The sequence below is a fragment of the Piliocolobus tephrosceles genome, chromosome 3 (genome assembly GCF_002776525.5).
Source record: "Piliocolobus tephrosceles isolate RC106 chromosome 3, ASM277652v3, whole genome shotgun sequence".
NCBI classification, from domain to species: domain Eukaryota; kingdom Metazoa; phylum Chordata; class Mammalia; order Primates; family Cercopithecidae; genus Piliocolobus; species Piliocolobus tephrosceles.
Window position 1 is genome coordinate 109,485,835 of NC_045436.1, and position 21,812 is coordinate 109,507,646.

Genomic DNA, 21,812 nt, shown 5'->3' on the forward strand with positions numbered 1-21,812 from the left:
AGAAAGAAAGAAAGAAAGAAAGAAAGAAAGAAAGAAAGAAAGAAAGAGTGACTATAATTTAAGTCTGTAAAACAGACTTCTAATAGCACCAAATAAAAAAACAGCTGGCTTGCTTTTTGCAAGGTGCATTGATGTTGTCAGAAGAAACTAAATAAAAATGTTGATACAGTTGTCCAGGTTTGGGGTTTGCCAGCACAAGAATATTTTATTCATTCAGCCTTCTCTAAGTTCAAAAGATTGGTGTTGACTTTGATGAAAAAATACAATGATATGTATTTAGAATGAACCATCTTTCACGTTTACATCTAAAAATTGTGCTGCTGTGGTTGCATTTTTCTCAGGGATGCCATTCAAACAAAATGTTACATTGTCATCTCATATAGCTTTTCTATCTGTAATGATAGGATGTTAGGTGAGAGTGTGACAGTTCAGCACAATTTTTGTTATGGTATTGTACTGATACATGAATATAAGGAGCTTTTTTGTTTGTTTCAGTCACCAAAGATGTATTTTCAAGTGAAAAGATTTTGAAATAGAATTTTAGTTGTTCACTTAAAAATTATAGCAGAGACTAAATTTAAAGGAAGTAAGCTTTGTGAACACTAGATTTTTTGTAGTTGCAGTTTTCTATATTTTCATGTTCCCAATGCTAAAGAATCTCCGTGTTCTAGTCCTGCCATGGAGTTAATAATTTTTCTAATAATCTCTTGCCAAAAGAAGAACAACTCTGATAATGCATTAGAGATTGAGAACTTTTTCATGAACTTTAGAAGTGCTATAGTAATTGAAATTGGTTTATCAAGTTATGTTTCATTTCTATTTATTTATTTATTTTAAACACAGGGTTTCGCTCTATCGCCCAGGCTGTAGTGCAGTGGTGTGATCATAGCTCACTGCAGCCTCAGACTTCTGGTTTCAAGCAGTCCTCCTGCCTAGGCCTCCCAAAATTCTGGAATTACAGGCTTGAGTCACTTTGCACCTGGCCTTTTTCATTATTTTAAAGAATGTTTTTAACTCTTTAAAAATTCCAAATCTTTACTTGTTGATGAAGTACCCAGTACTTAAACTTTTACACTCATCAGCAAATGCTGTCAATTTTGAGAGCGTTTAAAAAAATATGTATTTGGGCATGGACATAGAGATGGAAATAACAGACACTGAGGACTCTAAAAGAAAAGAGGGAGAGAGGAGGGAAAAGGTTGGAAAAACTACCTGTTGAGTACTATGTTCACTATTTGGTGATGGGTTCACTAGAAGCCCAAACCCCAGCATTATGCAATACACCCATATAACAAACCTGCACATGTACTCCCCAAATCTACAATTAAAACAATATATGTGTGTGTTTTTGGAAATCTTCATGAATTATGCTTTCTTTTCCAAATTTAATAATGTTAATAATCCATAAATTCAGAAGGATTCCTCCCTGATGCATGACTTGGTGTCTGGAGTTGTATCAACACAGATAGAGACAGCGCATGTGCTCTGCCACTTGTGTGAAGAAAAACCATGCCTCTTCTTCAAATATTTATTTATTTGACAGGGAATAACAGAGGCATAAAGGAAAATAAATACCTATGAAATCAGTTAACTGTGCACTGATATAAAGACTTTCACTACTTCATGATACGTGTACATGTGGTAATGACCACTTTTGCTTGTCAAAGTGTGTGTTGTATTTCGGTCTAAGACTCACAATGGCCTTAGAATATATATTTCATCCCCATCTTTTCTGTCTCTTGGTAGCTGCAGCATGAAACAGACCCCACTTCCTACCATCTGCTTTCTCCTTGGAACTGATGCCAAGGTCAGCCCCTCTCTGATGCCTACTTGTTTCCTGGTTTAGAACACTTGCTCCTGCAGTTCAGCCACTTCCCTATTAATTACTGGGCTACACATACAGGAAACAGGACATCTAGGCCTACTTGAATACTCACGTGACTACATAAGCCAGGAAGACTTTTGCCTGTGGAATGTTTACCACTATTGTTTCGTTACACGTCAGTTAGCAAAAACTGAAATATTTTATAGTTTCGTGTTTGTATTTCTAGACAAGTCGACCATTGTATTTTGTTTTATGGCTTGCTAGTCATTGTATTATTGCACTGAAACTTTCAATATTCATACAGATGCAATATCAATTATATGCTTTGGATAGCTATTGACTACCTACATCAAATTTAATATTTCAAGCCCAGTAGTGATCGAATATTCAGCTAATATTTTTAAGCACTCATCCTATAGGGTGAGCACTGTTTTAAGCACTTGTAATGATAGTGAAAAAGAAACAGGGAGCTTACAATCTGGGAAAAGAAGACGGATGTTAAACAAATTAGATTTGTTTGTTAAAAAATTAGAAGTGTTATTAACACTGAATCAACTTTGCTGTTATCCAAAGTCTAATTATATTGTTTGATTTATCTAAGATAACAGGTTAATTATATTCTTTTTGTTTTAGAAAGCCATTTTGGCTTATAATTTTTTGCAACTAACCTTATATTTGTATCTCTGTCTCTATATGTCTGTGTTACCTGCGTATCTGCATCAGCTCTAGACCCAATATTTGACTTGTAGGTAGACCTAAATTTCAGTTTCATGTTCTTGGATTTATGTTGAGTTATTACTTGTATATGTCTTCAGCATTCTTTAGTTCACTGGATCAAGAAGCAAACTGTTCTTTGCACATAAAGGTAACTTAATACATATTAGTTTTTAGTCAATTAGTATTTTGAAACACTATCATAATTATGTCTCTACTTATTTGAATGTATCTGTATGCTTGTATTTGTTAAATGTTTAAACTTTGGAAGCTTACATTTTTCATTTCAATGGGATTAATTATATCTCTAGAGGTGGTTTAATATTTCCATAATTATTTTAAGACTTACTCATGTTAGTTGATATAAGTTGTTTAGACTAGGAATGCCTGTATTCATTAAGGACAAAATTGATGTGCGTTTAGTTTCTTTACAAACTGTGAGCAAGGAATGACCATTAAATGCCATTGTATATTCATTGATCAATGAAATGACATCTGGGTCACAGTGGCATCTATGTTTACAATATAAATCCCTGTGGCTATGAATGAAAGACTTGTTTAGACTTGCATCTGCACATAAAAGCAGGGATTTCATGCTGTTATCAGCCTAATTTTAGTGTATACAATTTCAAGTTTCCTAGAAGTTTTGCTCTGCATGGCATAAGTTTAGCAGGAAATGTCATTTGTCTGCTGCTCTAGCAGTTTAGAATGTGGAAGTATAGTGTGCAGAGTTTTAATCCACATTACTTTTTTTTTTTTTTTGTCTTTTTGAGACGGAGTCTTGCTCTGCCGCCCAGGCTGGAGTACAGTGGTGCGATCTCGGCTCACTGCAAGCTCCGCCTCCCGGGTTTACGCCATTCTCCTGCCTCAGCCTCCGGAGTAGCTGGGACTACAGGCGCCCGCCACCGCACCTGGCTAATTTTTTTTCTATTTTTAGTAGAGACAGGGTTTCACCGTGTTAGCCAGGATGGTCTCGATCTCCTGACCTCGTGATCCGCCCACCTCGGCCTCCCAAAGTGCTGGGATTACAGGCATGAGCCACTGCGCCAAGCCCATATTACTTTTATGTTATTAAAACATATACATCATTTTATGTCATATATCTGTAATAACTATTCAAAATTAAATAGTGATTTGGGATTTATTACATCTTATTATTAGATGTAATAAATGACCTAAGTGATTGTTTAAAATTGTTTTTCTGAAATATAATAAAAATACCTAAGGCATAAATCAATCGTCCAAAAATTGAATATATGTACACACCTCTTCAATTAGAAATAAATATGTGGAATGTGTTCACTAAACACTTGCTGTGGTGAAAAAAAAAAAAAAAAAAAAAAAACAGCATCACAGTAACTAGGTTTTCAGTTAAAGATTTAGGCAGATTTTTAATAAAAAATTTTTATTTGTAAGCTTTCAGAAAGTAATTCATAATTGCCCTTCAAAATAAAGCTTTAAAAACTATACATTTCTGCAAAGTCTTATCCATAAAGTATCAGTTCAGAAACTTAAAGTGAAGTTTTCTAATATTTGTACTAAATCAGTTAGTCTCAAATTGCATAGGAATTTAGCTGTTTGGCAAAACGACTCAAAGAGCTATGGACATTTTTAAGTAGAGACAGCTAATGAAAATCTATATGAATCCAGTAGAGGCTTTTAGTTATCAAATTTTTGACTAGGACAATATACATTGTTTTAGAGCCCTAAAAGTGAGGATTTAATTCTTAGAAACCTAACTAAGGTAGGAATAAATCATTGCATCACTAGAGCCATATACATTAGGAAAACCTCAATAAATATTTTTCAGTGTTGATATATAAACATACAGAATTTCTCTTTAAATATGCCAAGAGCAACTTGATAATGCAAATGAATTATCTTAATGCCTAATTTTCTAAGAAGAAATACATGAGTTGCACGTAAACTTTTTGCTGTGTGGTGTTAACAAGTGAGGTTAAAAATTTTGAGTCTACAAATACTCTAGCAAAAAATTACTATTTTCATACTAACATTCTTCCACTCTAAGCAAACTAATTTATTCTATTTCCCACCTGGTAGTGATGTAATATGCCTTTCATTTGGATTTTTTTCTAAATGCATGATTCAAATACAGATTTTGTTTGCAATTAGCCATTATTTGACATAAAGATTGTGGTTTGGATTCTTTAGTCTGATATTGTCTGATGGGTGTTTTTTGCTTGTTTTGTGCTTTGTACATGTGAATCTTAAGAATTTGAAACACAAGTCACTTATCTTACCTCCATCTGCAGTAAAAGAGACGAGAATGGATCTAGATGTTAATTTTGTATAATTAGTAATGTGCTTTAGATAAAGAAGATTTATAAGTGACTGCTACCTGACTTTGTATAGTAAGATGTCTGCCTTCTGTTTGACCTCATCTTCTACTTTCTCCATTGCTCGCTGTGTTCCTGCCACGTTATCTGTTTGCCTTTTCCACAGATATGACAAAGACATTTTTCCCCACAGCCTTTGCACTTGATGGTTTCTCTACCACCTGTATACTTTTTATAAAATTGCAACTTCTCCTGCACTCATCCCCAACACACGTATACACTGATATTCTGTACCCTCTGATTCAGATTCGCCTTTTAATTTTGGCATAGATTATTCATAGGTGGTGCTATGTACTTTATATTGCATCACATAAGATGTTACATGTTTAATGATACCAAGATTGATCAGAGGAGGCAGGTAGTAAAAGCCTGATCCATCATATTGATTGCTATATATTTTTGACATGAAGCCATTAGTCTGATTAATTTCTTTTATTTTGGCATAATACGTCCCAGACGCATCTTTTACATTTTCTATTCCAAAACTGGAATCAATGATTCAACTCGAAGGAGTCCTAGATTTGTTTTTAGTAGGTAATGGTATTTAGAGAAAACATTTTGAGTACTAGGGGTGCTCATTTTTACTGTCATTGCTTTTAGGCGTTTTCAGCAGGCAGAACTAGGAAATACAGTAGTTTTGGGGAAAAAAATGGTGAGTTAATAGTGTATTTACAATTGCAGCTTAGCATTAAAGGATTTTACTGAATGTTTTTGAATTTATACTTACATCTGTTTTCTCCAACATGAAAAATCTTAGTCTTAACCATATTAATGTAATTACTTATCTGCCCTATTGTTTATATATATTATATGTATTAGGATTCTCTAGAGGGACAGAACTAATAGGATAGATGTATATATAAAAGGTAGTTTATTAAGGAGTATTGACTCACATGAACACAAGGTAAGGTCCCACAGTAGGCCATCTGCAAACTGAGGAGCAAAGAAGCCAGCCCAAGTCCCAAAACCTCAAAAGTGGAGAAGCTGACAGTGCAGCCTTCAGTTTGTGGTCAAAGGTTCAAGAGTCCAAAAGCTGAAGAACTTGGAGTCTGATGTTCAAGGGCAGGAAGCATCCAGCATGGGAGAAAGATGTAGGCCAGAAGACTAAGCCAGTCTAGTCTTTCCATGTCCTTCTGCTTGCTTTTACCCTGACCGTGCTGGCAGCTGATTAGATGGTACCAACCCAGATTGAGGGTAGGTCTGCCTTTCCAAGTCCACTGACTCAAATGTTAATCTCCTTTGGCAACACCTTTGAAGACACACCCAGGAACAATACTTTGTATCCTTCAATCCAATTAAGTTGACACTCAATATTAACCATCACATTATATAAGTATGAATTAATAATAAATATCAGTAAAATTAAGACTGGTGAATTAAATGAAACATTTATTTGCTTCTCTGTTTATCCTTAGGTCATATTCTCATGTGGCTATACAGGCAAAATACTGCATTAAGTCACTTGAAATATTTATTTTCCGTATGTGGTCTTGTGTCCAGTTTATTTGTTCCAGTTCTTAAGTTTACTGTATTTGATTTCTATTTGCCATATCCATTCTTTTGTCTTCTGTTGCTCCTTTTCATCTTTTAGATTAATTAACATTAATTTTTTTTCTTCTATGTCCTATCTCCTGTTATCTTTATAGCCATTTCTCTGTCTTGTTTTTCATTGATTGCTCTGGAAATAACAATATGCTTTAACTTTCAGTATAACATCAAATAATATTAAAATAGTTAAAAAACAATATGCAAACATTGCAGGGGTATAACTTCCATTTTTTTCTTTCTGTTCCTTATGCTCTTGTCATGTATTCTACTACTACATATGTTATGAATTCATTATCTTATTTATTCCTTTAAGTAATAGTGTCATAAAAATTTATTTTCTTTATTTATATTACTTGTATATTTAGTCACATATTTACTGTTCTGTTTCTGTATTTCTTCCTGCAAACCTGAGCTTCCATCCCCATAGTGTCTTTTTTCTTCAGTCTCAAGAACTTTTTGCACTTGTTAAAAGCTATTGTGGATAAATGATCTCAGATTTTGTTTGTCTGAGAATGTCTTTATTTTTCCCACATTTTTAAAGAGTATTTTCTCTGAATGTAGACATTTTAATTGACATTTTTCCCCATTTACTATTTTAGAGAGTTCCATAGCCTCTTGTCCTCCATTGTTTCTAATAAAAAGTCAACTGTCATGCTTATCACCATTCTCTGTATCTTATTGTGGGGAAGGGGAAAGGGAAAAAGTTATGCTTTCATGATATTCTTGGTTTTCAGAAGTTTAACTCTATATTCCCTGCGTTTCTATGTATTTATCCTTCTCAGGGTTAACTGAGTTTCTTTGATCTGTAAGTTTGTGTCTTCCATCAATTCTAGGAAGTTCTGAGCATTTATTTTTTAAGTCAATTTTTGGCCCCATTTTTTGTCCTCTCCTTATGGGATGCATTACTTATATGACAAACCATTGGATATTGTCCCATAGGGCTCAGATTCTCCTTAGTTATTTTTTTCTTTATTTTTTAATTTGAACATTATCTATTCTCCTACCTTCAAATTCAGTGAGTGTTTCTTCTGCTGTGTCCATTCTACTTTAACACCAAATACATTCTATATTTCTGATATAGTATATTTTCTCTTCAGTTTTGGTATCCTATTATTACAGTTTCTTATTTATAGTTTCCATTTCTTCTGATATTCCCAATATCTTTATGCATGTTATCTACCTTTTTTGTCAAATCTTTTAATATTTTTATCATAGCTATTTCAAGTCCATGTCTATTAACTGCAACATCTAAACCATCTGTAGATTTGCCTATATTCTCTGTGTTTTCATTGACTATGAGTCATACTTTTATGCTTCTTTGTGTGTACTGCAATTTGTAATTTTATGCTAGATATTGGGAATTAAAAAAGAGACCCATCTAGGTAACATTTACCCTTAGAAAAGTACATACCACCTCCTTTGTCATGTTGCTAATCTGTAGTTAAGTTTTACTCTTACTTATTTTTAGTTCACTAGTAGCTTTCATGAATTTGAGGATAGGATTAAGGATTTCCCTTCAGTAGAGAGTGATCTCTCTCTGTCTTTTTCCATTATAGTTCATCTGCAAGCTTCTAAAGTTGCAGCAGAGGTCTCTTTTCTCTCTAACTGCCACAATTCCCTTACCTGGCCAAACTTTCTGTACCTTGGAAGACCCATTTTCAAGCTGATTTTTCTGCCTGCAGACTTGGACTGGCCAACTTCTTGCAATCTGAAAGGGCCCCATCAATTTCGGTGGGATATTTCTCAGTTTTGCTTCCAGGTTTCAGCAGGCTGCTACCTTGTGGCTGGGGAAGGCTCTGGGTCCCTCAGGGCTATGTATTTTTTTCTTTCCTCTTGCCATGTTCCAAACCTTCAGTGGGCTGCTTCTATTCCCTTGGGGAAGGCTCCATGTGCCTTTGGAGAAGGAAATATTTCTCTACCTTCTTGTCTTTCTCCCAGCCTTCAGTTGACTACTTTTTTGCTCCCAAGGAAAGTCTCAGATACTGTGATAGGACCTCTCCACACCAGCCTTCCTGCCATGTTCTATGCTTTTGGCAGGCCTCTGTCTTGCACTTAGTGAAGGTTATTTTAATTTGTTGGAATTTCTTTTTATTGTTTAACTGTTTTTCAAAAGTCAAACATTTACATGTTTGTATTTAATAGCATATAACAAGATATATTGAAATTTATCTTATTTACATTCTTATTCAGTCTACTCTGTACCTCCCACCTGTTGCTAACCAATTTTATTTTCAAATGAATTATTTTTTCTTTCTCTTTAAAAATTAAAGAGAGTTCCATATTAATGCCAATGTATTTTTCTTTTTTTGTAATATAAAAGATGCTATAGTATGTATACTATATGCTCCTTCATTTTAACCCCCTTCAGAAATCCTGTCCATCACTCCATGATGGTATATAGAAATTTTCCTCATTCTTTCTAACAGATGTATATTATTTATAGCATTCCATTTTCTATCTGTATCTTAGTTTATTCAACTTGTCTCTTACTGATGGACATTTGGATCATTTTCAATCTTTTGTTAACACCAGTAATGCTACAATATGCATATATTGCTTTCTGGTTTTTATTGCTTTAAGATTGTATTATGAATAATTTTTTTTACTATTGATTTAAGATCTATGAAATGATCTGTATTCTAATTGAGGTTAGAAAGCAGAAAATAATTTCTACATGATCTATTATGTGCCTCACAAAATAAATGTTAAGCAACTAAAAAAGTATACAGAATTCTGTCCTGATTATGTCTACATCTCTTTAATAATACTTTTGGGGCATCTACCTCCCATTTTGACTTATTAGCAAGCACAGAAGAAGGTATTTCTGGCTGGGCACAGTGGCTCACGTCTGTAATCCCAGCACTTTGGGAGGCCGAGGCGGGTGGATCACAAGGTCAGGAGATCGAGACCATGGTGAAACCCTGTCTCTACTAAAAATTAACCGGGTGCAGTGGTGAGCGCCTGTAGTCCCAGCTACTCGGGAGGCTGAGGCAAGAGAATGGCGTGAACCCTGGAGGCAGAGCTTGCAGTGAGCTGAGATTGCTCCACTGCACTCCAGCCTGGGCGACAGAGGAGACTCCATCACAAAAAAAAAAAAAAAAAAAGAAAGAAAAAAAGAAAAGAAGGTATTTCCAACAAAGATTTTTATAGATATCTATGTCTACATCTAGATATGTATCTTACTTGCAATTAATAATTTGGAAGCATCTATTTCATCTTATGAGGTGTGATTTAGGTGTATCATTAACTGCCAACTGTATGCTTGAATTTCAACAAACATTTAAAAACATAGATGTTTGCAAAATAAATATTGACCATATGTATACAGTCACTAAAATTTTGCAGGTGCCATGACAGTTTAAAGAGATTGAACAAAAAACATTTAAAGGTAAATTTTTCAGCCAAACTCAGAACTTCTCTTCATGACATCTACTGAATATCCATATGGTGCGTGGTCTCTACTGTAAAATTGGACATTTATAGGTTGAGCTTCCATTAGAAAAGAGTATGTGGAACTTATATTTCAGCTCAAAATTTTGCAGTTTTATTTAGAGCAAAGGATAGCGCAGATTCTTTATATATATATATGTATGGAGAGAGAGAGACAGAGACAGAGAGAAAGATGTGATACTATATGCCTTTTCTTCAGTCTTGTATCTCCATTTGCTATAGAAAATCTCTGCTCAAAATGCCTATTGTGTTCTCAAGTCTCTCCTTATATCAGTGATTTCCTGGACCTCTTGATTTGTCTCTGTCTATGTGTATGGATGCTTTGTATACAATTTTAAATTTGAAACACTCTTTACTGTCGTACGAAACATGAAGGTTTAGTAAGCTTTTTTTAGAAGTCATGTATAAATAAATCAACTATCTGTGTTTGAAAAGTCTAAACTAAAGTGCAGTTGTTTGCTTCAGCTTGTCAATGGATATTTATGAGGTGAGCATAATACTATAACAGTTATAGCAGTGAAATACATCCTGTGCAGATAGCTAGTAAAGGAGCTCACAAGCGTTAATGCCAGTGGAATTTTAATGCTCAAGAGATGGGAGACATGGCACTTGCTCTGGTTAATGCTGCTATTACCAGCTACGGTGAAAATGAGACAGTGAAGTCAGTTTTAAATATTGCAGTGGAGTTGGGGTCTCTATACCTAGGCAACAGCAAATATGTCAGTTCCTACTTTTGTCATATTTTCACTTCTTGGTTTATTTAACTGCACAGTAGTAATGCAATATCAGACTTTTTTTTTTCAGGGCATCTCCTTTCCTTTCTTACTTACTATGAGGCTCATGAGAAGGTTTTGCCAGCAATGATTTCTGGGAAAATGTCAATAAGCTTCTCACTCTAAGATACACTAATCATTGCCTGAAAATTATTTGAGTGAAGTTAAAGGTTCTGATTATGAGTTTAACATTTATTATGATCAGACTTTTGTTTGTGTCATATCCTTGGTACATTCTGTTTCTTCTTATACAGAAGAAAAGTTTGTAATAGAATAAAGCTTCCACAGAGAACTGTAGTCTTTGTGATGAATTGAAACTGTTAATACATTCCAATTTGTAAAGAATTGTATTGTGCTTACTTTGGCCTAGCACGCAAAGAAAATGAAGTTTTCAGTCTTTAGACAGATGTATTATCATAGAAGAACTTTGGGATTATGTGAAGAATAGTACAGTTTCACCATGCTTGCTTCTATAAACTTCAAATTCATATTAATTTTTCAACTTAATTCAGGTTAAGTTCAAATTAATGATAATTTGACATCATCTATCCACAGACTACCTCATTAAACCCTAAGAGAATAAGAAAAAGCAACATAGAAAGCATATGGTCTTTTTGCATAAGGTACAGGTTTAGGCCATTCTTTATTGGAGGATTGTAGAGGTTAAGAGGGGTTCAGATATTCTCCAGGACTGAGAAGGTTAAGAATCAAGAAAGAAACCTTTATTAGTTGGCATTTGCTTGTACCTAGTCTACTTCTAAAGAAGTATTGAGAAAAAAAAATACAGTCAAACCTCAGAAGAATAAAAATAGGGAAATAATAATAAGCCAATGTCAAGATATAGTTATAACAGAAAATGTACACTAAGGCTAGCAATTGCTTTTAGGACATCTTATAAATCTGAGCTTCCTAAAAGCCAAGACATAAAGAGAAAGACGTTAAGTTGTATAGTTGCCATTATATATTAAAAGGGAAACGTATGAGCTTACCAGAATTGACAAACTTTTTCCTAGCTCTAAACACCAAGGAGAATTGTTCCCTTAATATCAGTATCCTTAATAGCAATTTTCCAAAATAATAATTCTCTTCATATGACCAGAATTCATAGGGCTCTTCATATAACCAAAGAGAGAGAGAATGCTATATTGTTTATGTAGATCTATGAGATCTAAAGAAAAGAAATCAAGTCTATATATACAGATAGTTTACTAGTGATCTGACTTGATCACAGGTGTGAAAATATCTGGACTATTAGTTATCAAACTACATTTTTAGCACAGACAAAAGTCTTATACTGAATTGCAATTTTAAAAGATAGATGAGAGTGGAGCATTAGATTTGAGAGGCCTGCAGTTGTGCCTGCTTGTTCCCTTCTCATGCACTGCCCAGCCACAGTGACCTCTGAGGCACCTTGTAGAAAAGCCACAGGACTTCATGGATTACACAGTGAAAAAACCATTGACCTAGAGAAATAAATGGCTAGCATTCCACTTAGAGTCAATTGAGAGTAGTTTTGCCAACTGATAGGGAGAGAAAGGATTCTAACATTATCACAGATAAATACCTGAGGTATAAATATTCTATAATGTTAATTGCATAGAGAAATTATATGCCCTAGATATTGGGTATGTGGTTAAAAGTTTGATGTGGTGTGAAAATTAAAGAGCGTCTCTTATATTTATTTCAATGTAAGGAACTCCAGCATGCACAGGGCATAAGGTAGGTTGTACCTGTGTGCTGACGTGCACTTATACACACACACACAAAAACATTTATAACAATTAGCCAGTTGTGACCTTGCCAAATGCTTTAACAGGCATTTTATTGAAACTCTTATAATTTTGTGTGATAAGAAGAAAATGCTGATATAAGATTTATTAATAAATTTTCTACCCTATAAATGTGCTCTGAAGTCGAATTGCATTACAGTGGGTATACCAGGATAGTAATTGTAAAATACAACCCAAAGATGAGTAAAAGAGTTAACTTATGGGCACATACAGTGCTGAAAAGCTTTGGCATAGCTGGAAGTTGGTGGTGATTCCAGTGAGTGAGTAGTTAGTAAGTTCTTGGGCTGACTTTTAAAAACATAAATATAGATGTTAAAAAATGATTGCATGTTTGCTGAATGAATTCACTCTGAAAACTAATGTTACGTTTTAAGTTAGCAAATATTTGAATATGCAGAAAAGGTAAAACATAGAATGCAAGAAGTCATATGCTGTCCCATTACCTGCAGCATGCTGGTGTATTGTCTATTAAAGTCTCTGCATAATTACAATCATATCATATTTTTAGTTACCATTTTTTCATCTTTAGAAAGTTTCCTTATTTTAATGGGTACATAATAGAGTAAAATAGATGAATCTGAATTTATTCAACTAGTCTCTGATTGTTGGGCAGAAATAAATACAAATTGAGTATATTTTTGACTATATAAAAATCCTATAGTAAATATTTGAAATCTCAGTCTAGCTATTTTATTAGGTTAGATTCCTAAAGTGAAATTACTGAGTCAAAGAATGTAAGTTTTTAAAGACCATTTTTTCTATACTTTGCTTATCATATAGTTTTTGACAATTTTAATTTCCACTAGTAATGCACAAGAGTTCTTTTCTTGCCACAGAAACTCACTAATTATGTAACATTTTCAATATAAGTTTGCATAAAACAGTATTCTTTAGAAGGGAGGCAGTTTTATTTCTTTAAAGTCGTAATTTCTATTAGGCAAATAAAATGTTGCCATAAAAAGATCATAATTTAATGATTCAATTATTAATATATAAATGCACTTCTTATATGCTATACAAATTTTAAGTTGGTAAACATACCCAGAGTAATCTTATTTAGATTAATTTGCCTAATTCTGTAATATATAGAGAAAGGTCAACTACAACATAATATCTGAATAACTATGATTTCTAAATTAATGTACTTTAAATGTATTTTGCTGTAGCATAAAGTCAGTGATAAAATTATCTTTATTCTCCCAAACCTTAATTTTTATAAATACTTAATAAATTCTACTTCTAAATTTTTGTCATGCAAAATTAATAAATTTAAGAATGATTTTATCGAATCCAAAGAGTATTATATTCCCAAACCAAAATAAGGTAATATATTTATAGTTCATTTTAAACTAATGCAAATACTATTTTAATTCAATTTTATTTTGACTAAATGTTGTTATTGTTAAAGTTTATGATTCAGTGATTTATAAGGCATGATATCAAATTCAAATTGGTTGTATTGATTGCCTAATTGAGTAAGTAGTGTGGGTGCTACCTAAAGCATTACAATAATATTATATTTAGATTTTACTCATGATTTACATGCATGATTAGGGCATGATTTTAAATCAAGAAAATTGTTTAGAAAGAATATTTAATTAAATTTTCAGAAAATAGAGAAAATTAGTATTTTCTTCATATAATAACATATATTGCATGTTATATTATTCTCTAAACACTTATGGCACCTGAGTTCCAGTTTATCGAATTACTTTGTGAAATACAGGCATAATATTATACATTCATTCATTTTAACTCTTGCTCGTGGAAATCTTATGTTCCTCTATTTTGGCATATTAAAATGTTAGGATGGTTTATTTTAGAGACTGTGTAATCCTGTCACCTGATACTAGTATTAGCCTCTATCTAGGGAATAAAGTATTAAAATTATAATAAATATAGGTCTATATGTATTCTTCTATATATTTAGCTTAAATTTAATAGTTTCTCATTAAACCATTTAGTTAACTTGTTATTTTTAGCACTTGTATTAGTTGTTATAAAAGTGAAATAGTCTCAGAAAAAAAGAAACATCAGGGACTTTCCATTCTGTACAGTTCTTTGACGAGTTGCATGTTCAAGCTATTGTATATTGCTTTGTTTCCTACCTTGATAACATACCTTTATTGTGTAGGCATTATAAGCATGAGGATATGACAGACTTGTAAGCCTTGTCATATTCCATTTCCTGCAAATAAAAATTGTTCTGCAGTGTTCTGGCATTGACTTCTTGCTGTAATATAAATGGCAGCCCAACATCCATGACCTTAAACATAATTAGCGTTATCACTAATGTGTGCTTTGTAAGCTAGTATTGGGGTTAGTTGAAGGACGATGCTATCTAATCATGGTCACTTACAACCGGGATGCATTGTCTTGTTTTTAGAATTTTCTGGTAAGCGGATGGCAGCAGCCAATATGAAATAATTGCCTGGAAGTAAGATTCCTGATGGAATAATGAATAAAATATTTCCCTCTAGCCAAAAGTTTCCATTTTTCTTGATTCTTCTTTCTTACCCTTTCCTCTTTTGTACTACTCTCATGTATTTTCTCCATATTTTCTTCTCTCCTTTTCCACTGTTTTTCTCCTTGGTAATCCTCTTTCTCTCCCTCAGGTTCATACTTATTCTATCTTCTCATTTTTGAGATCTGGCTCCACCACCAGTGGAGGTCTATGTGATTGTGAACTCATTCATTCTTCATCCATCCATTCACTTGTTTCTAAGTACAAAATTATTGAGTCTGCTCTATATTAGACCTATGCAATGACATCATAGAGGGAATATGGATAATAATAATATGTTTTTTGTTTGTTTGTTTTTCTTTTTGTTTTTTTTTTTGTTTTTTTTTTTTTTTGAGACAGAGTCTCACTCCATCACTAGGCTGGAGTGCAGTGGTTGATCTCGGTTCACTGCAACCTCCGCCTCCTGAGTTCAAGCGATTCTCCTGCCTCAGCCTCTGGAGTAGCTGGGACTACAGGCAGGCACTACCACACCCAGCTAATTTTTGTTTTTTAGTAGAGATGGGGTTTCACCATGTTGGCCAGGATGGTCTCGATCTCTTGACCTCATGATCCGCCCACCTTGGCCTCCCAAAGTGTTGGGATTACAGGCGTGAGCCACTACACACAGCCGACAATGTGTGTTTTTACTGAGAGTTTGCTGTATGTCAGGCACTATTTTCAGTGCTTCATACAGCTTAACAAATTTAGTCTTTACAACAGCCTTAAGAATAGGCTCATTTTTTAATCTTCATTTTACTGATAAAGGAACTGAGGTACACAGTAGTTAAATAAGTCACCCATGGTCACACAGTTGAAGTGGCAGAGGCTAGAAGACATACTCCATCTTTAGATTAATGAGATTTAACCATTGTTATCTTTCCTTTTAGATATTTGAGCACACTATTATGGCATGATGTAGTACAGCTATAGTGGAGATGCAGTGGGATCTTTGGGATAAGGAGCCCCATAACTGAGAAAACAGGGAAATGCTTAACAGTGACTCTTGAACAGATTTCCCGAAGTCACCTCCGTTTAAATTTTTGAAAAATAAAATCACACCCAGACATTATCAACTGTTGATAAAAGTAAAAAGCACTGAGTCCATGATCAGAAGGGGAGAAGAGCATTTGCTTGTTTTTGTTAACGGGTGTGTGTTAAAACATATAGGTGTATATTGAATTTAATAGGTTTTTCTTTATTTTTTTGGTGCTTAAATCTAGAGACATTTGGCAGCTGATAATTTATACTTAATACCAAGCTTTGGAAGAGTTGTAATAAGGACCTCAGAGTCAAAATCAACAGAGTTTTCTTCCTTCAAGTTTCCATATCTTTAATTAAACCACATCAAATGAAATAAATAATTTAATTCTGAAGTAATTTACGTATTAAAGTGAATTTGAGAATTTGAGTAGATTGTGAATCTCACTTGTTAAACTATCCAATTGCTTAAAGTAAATGAATAATCTACTAACCATTACTAGTGATTACACACTAAAGTTAATATGGCATATAGAAAAGAAGTGGTCACAGTAGAATCCTTGTATCTATATCCATTTAATAAGTGATAAAACACAAGTGAAAATAGAGATTGATAATCAATTATTTTCAAAATTGTACAGAAGAGAGAAAATTATTACTTTTTGATCTACAAATACACAAGAAAAATGTCATTAATTTTTATCTTTGCTGTCATAATATCATTCCTCATATTTTTGTTCAATTCTGGAAAATTGCCAGAATATTTTAAATGTTCATCACTGTTGAATTTGCATAGTTCAAATCTATTTCTTATTGAATATGTGTACTACTGTGTTTTAGAAGCACTGCTTTTCTTTTTTGGCTGAATTATTTGTGTATGATGTCATTTTCCTACCTGTCCCTCTTGAAAAAGTATTTCTAACCGTGAAACCTGATGTGTGTGAAAATAACACTTTTATTGTTTTATTGTGTTTTGGCAACATATATAGCTCCCTTAGCTAATCTAGAGAACAGCACCTCTTCACTTAATATGCACTCTAAAAATCTTGTTTGAAAGTTCTAGGTAACACAAAAATACAGTCTGAGTACATGACCTATGACCTGTATCAGTAAGGAATTTTTACCTCATTTTAATCTGATCCTCTATCTGTTTTTTTCCTACTTCCTTTTGCACTGATGTGATTTGTAGACATTAACGCAGAGTAAGTAATATAAATTGGCAATTGTAGTAATAATGCTGCCTCCAAAAGTATTTAAAAGACAGATAATGTGATGAATGTTTGTCTTTTAGAAAAAACAAATGGAAACTCCTAGCTCTGCTTTGTTTTTATGCTTTTCTGTTTCTTCATTAATTTCTGAAATTTTCAAATTTATTAAGCAGTCGTTTTTGAGAGTAAAATGAACAAAAATTCTGCTTTTATATTCCAACCATTCTTTTTCAACAATGTTTTGTTGCCTTTGAATTTTATCATGTTTTGGATATTAAAAACAAACTTACATTTAGAGGGAAATAAAGAGACACTCTAAAATCTAAAACACTTTGAGAGCAGCTATTGTAAGAAATACAGAAATCTCAATAGGGTGATAATCCTGACCCTAACGTAGAAAGCACTATGCTAGCTTTTGGCTGGTTGAAGAATCTGGGAATGATTTAGGTGGTACAGTGGATCAGTAGTATCATACCAAAGAGAGAAAAGGAAAGTATCTTTTATCACTCATTGGAAACCTTGTTTTCAAATATTTCCTGGATTATTTACAATACACATGGAACAGTGTGTCCACACAACTTTCATAGAAGTGTTAAGAAATTAGAATGGCAAATCCTCTTTGGAAATGTGTAAGTGCAAATAGTCACCATTTGAAATGAACACATGATGGTGGTGTGCAGTGGTGAGAAATGGTCAGTAACAATGAACATGATTTTGCAGAAACCCTTCATGAAATGGAATTGCAAAGAGATGACAATCCCTTTTTTGGGATTCCTCATCCTCAGTCTCTCACTGCTTACTAAATGTGATCTTCATGTATGCATTTTAGGAGCACCAGCTTGCATAAGAGAATATTTTCATTTTAATTAATTACATAAAGAAGTATATCGGGTTGTGTCTTTGATATTTTTATGGCCTTGATAGTAATGCTGTATTTTAGATAATAGTAACAAAATCGTATTTCCATAATTTTTTTCCATATTAATTATACCATACCATCTTATAGGTGAACTTACTGTGGAAAAGATCTGAATGAACCATCATGCTTTAAACCAAGAAAAAAAAATTATGACTTCATGTCTCATGTTAACATTACTTTCCTTGGGTAATCGTTTATTATATCATGGTAGGAAAACTAGATGTTCTCATGCTTTTTTAATAATGGCTTCAATATTTCAATATGGACTTCTTTCTTTCCTCAGGGCCGGTGCATAAACTTCTCCCGAGTTCCATCTCAGTAAAACGGAAGCAGGAAGACCAAGACGGTACGAAGATGGCACATTTTCACATAGCTGATTTTCAACCAAATGGAAAAAATCAAGTGCATTTCAGAAGCTTTTGGAAGAGCAGCTTAATTCCTCTCAGTCAGGAAATGTTTTCTCCGCCTTCTGCTTTGCTTGCACCAAACATTTCCAAACATTTGTTCTGCCATCTACATGGGAGGTGATGAAACTCAGTGGTAACTCATGATTTATGACATTGAAAATAAAGAGGAACACTGACCTGCAGACTATGGTTTGTACAAGAAAGTTTGTTTGAATGTGTAGAAGAGGAAAAAGCAACAACAGCAACAACATGAAGGTGATACCAAAACAACTGGCCATGATGGAAGATAGGAGTTTTTTTAACATGGAAACATGGCACTTGTGTTTTTATGTGGCAAGATCTTTATCCATAGGCAGAGTATACAATTTCCCACCAGGCTAAGCAAATAAAGAAGTCCATTGCCTTATAGCTATGTCAGATCACAGAATCCTTCCAAGTCCCCTATCACAGTGTGCCTTACGGGAAGTTTCTGACTGGAAAATCTTGTCATTCTAACACTGAAAAGTGCACACGCATGACAAAATGTAGACAAGATGCCTCAAGGTATTGGTAGCAAGCAAGATTTTGCCCTTTAGTTTTCGAAGACACCTTTCTTTCATTATGCACTCGGGACAAGAAAATTAATAGAGCGTTATTCCACAGAAAGACAGCCTCTAGCCAGAGATCTTGAGTGGAGTGCAAGGGCCTCGTGCTTTGCAAACTTGTCCCTGTAACTGGTAGATTCCTCCTTTTCCTGTGTTTAGGATTTAGTAGTGCATAAAGCATGAATAGCCATAAACATACCTAGAAGTTTGTTTTGCTTTTAATTTAAAGGAAGCAGTAACCACAAAGCTTCCGCTCAGGGTTTTTTCTTTCGTCAAGTCTCCAAGGGCTCTTCAGCGTCACAAGCCAGCAACTCTCTTTGCATGAAAATTTCAAAGTTTAATTAATATAATTAAAAGCAACAGCAAGCAGCAGCCTGTGAAGATTTTGCTCATCTTTTTTATGCCTTTTGACATTGAATGACCTATTACTGTATGCGCATTACTTGGATTTTGAGGGGCACTCTACCTTGGTTATGATTCAGTAGAGGAAAAAGACCTCCTTTCTTCAATTTACAAATTAAATCTTCAGGAGGATTGCCATCACAAAACATTGACAATGTATGTATTATAATTTTTTAGAAAAACCACCATTGTGTCACGTTGACGATGCCAAATTATGTTAGCGTGAGCAGAAACACTGTGGGGGAGGAAAGCAGCAGCTGAAGAAAAAAGCTCAAATGATCTAGTCACTTTCGATACTGTACTTCAGATGCGAAATGGATATTCGACTGGAAACCTGACAAAGTGCGCCTGCTTTGATGTGAACTGGTATAGACAATGACCAGTGGCTGGGTCAGTGGGATGTCTCTCTGCGAGCACAAAGGCTTATCAAATGACACTAAAAATAAGTTCAACAACCATCACATTGGAAGGGAGAAGGCGAACATTTCATGTTTGGCGGGCATGCGAGTGCACAAGATGGAAAGAGCGATTGGAGCATCCTGGTATAATTACCCTCATTGTGCTCTTAATGGAAATTTCAAAGGATGGGAGTATTCTGTTAGTTGGTGTCCAGGTTTGTGGCACTGTTCCAAGAGGCCTTACACACACACACACACATATAATTTTCTATACATATATATCCTCTAGCTTGAAACTTTTGCTCAAGTTTATTTATGTCACTGGCTGGCTGGATCCAAAGTCATGTGTCCACACATTCATAAATAAAAATTTTACCTATGCCTGTGCTACCATTTCTTTAAGCTCACATAAAGCTAATGCCTTCTTGGGTTGAATATGCAGTTGTTCTGCTTAGTTTCAGGGTTGGATTTCTACTCAGTTCCAAAATGTCCCTCATGTTCACAGATGATACTATTGGCAGTAGCTGCATATGCAAGTATAACTTGGAAGCCTGATATAGTATACCCAACCCTTTCTGCAATGAGTTATTATATCCCTTTGTTCTGCATGTGCATCTGGAACAAGACCTAATAATGCAGCTTCCTTAAATGGGCACTTCATTTCTGATGAGTGCACACCAATTGCTATTTTAATATCATTGAGAATACTACAGAAGCTAAAGCTATCTTTCTTTGGTAACTACTTTAAATTTCTCTAGAATTATGTAGCATACTTACATGTTGCTGCATGAACAATGTAAATTAACCTCTGCCTTTAAATGGAAAAATAACTTCCTATAGATTATTATACAGCTACTATCAAGAGCTCTTAATGAAGAGGAAGTGGCAATGGTCTATATGTAGACCGAAAAAGTACCATTAATAAAGTTCAAAGACCGATGGAATTTCATTGCCCTTAAAGATATCAACCAGATCTATTTTATGCTTTTCTCCAATTATACTAACTAGCAGTTGAAAACAATTTGTTTTAAAGAGTCTTATTTTCTTACCAAAAGACCAGATCAAAAATCCCTATACTTTTCAACCAAAAAAGATTAAAATAAAGCCATTTCTATAAATTTAATGACATTTTATATTTTATATAGAGAAATAGCTTCTGTTTGATTTTCTGGACATCATGTCAGTCAAGATCTACTTTCTGTGTAAAAAGGAATAAGTCTTACACATAAACCATTCGTGTTGCATAAGGTTGCAAAAACAATTAAGTGGGAAATGACTCCTAACTTATGTGTCTACTCTGCCTAGAAAGAAAGTTTTGAAGGCATCTATATATATTTCATAACAATGTCTGTTCTTTATGGATTTGATCCATAAATATTTATCTATCTGAAAACTTTGATACTTGGAATGTTTTCCTTAGAGCATTTGGTGCTCCAAGAAAAAACATTTGGTGCTAAGAGTTGCAGCACTGATGCCTTTCCCCAAGTTAATTCTATTTTAAAAATTTATATTTCCTTCCCAATGAGATGCAGAGTAAAATTTGAGACCCTCCATTGACTAGGGAGCAGCATCTGTCATCTATGGTTAATTACTATTTTGACAAAAATATAGAAGGTTTAAACCCCCATGTATTTCAGATTGTTAGAGAAAGAAGAAGGTTGCTTATATTTCCCTTGAACTTTATTCTAACCATTTAAATAATAAATTATCCAATATTTGTTATAGTAAATCCTTACTAGATATAAGATTTGGGTGTTTCTGTGAACTTAAGTTTATTATCTAAGCATCACTAACCATTGTTTACTGCTTAGAGGCAGATACATTTATTTATTTTTAAATTGAAACAAATTCTATATTGTGGATAATTAGGTGTTTAAAACATTTTGATAGACCAGCTTATGTATGTTATTTTTGAAATTTAAGAAGGCAGAATGTAATCAGGTCACATTTACAAGT

At 33.9% G+C, this 21,812-nt stretch overlaps 1 protein-coding gene across 2 annotated transcripts in view; it reads left to right on the plus strand.

Moving 5' to 3' along the window:
- Positions 1–21,598, plus strand: part of ANTXR2 (ANTXR cell adhesion molecule 2) — a 163,502-nt gene extending 141,904 nt beyond the window's left edge. Inside the window, exon 17 of one of the 2 annotated variants that reach the window (XM_023222473.2) lies at positions 18,349–21,598. In XM_023222473.2, coding sequence (XP_023078241.1) covers positions 18,349–18,387 — 39 coding nt within the window. In that variant the 3' untranslated portion in view covers positions 18,388–21,598. The remainder of the gene's footprint in view (positions 1–18,348) is intronic. The other variant, XM_023222471.3, reaches the window with a different exon arrangement.
- Positions 21,599–21,812: the final 214 nt, after the last annotated feature.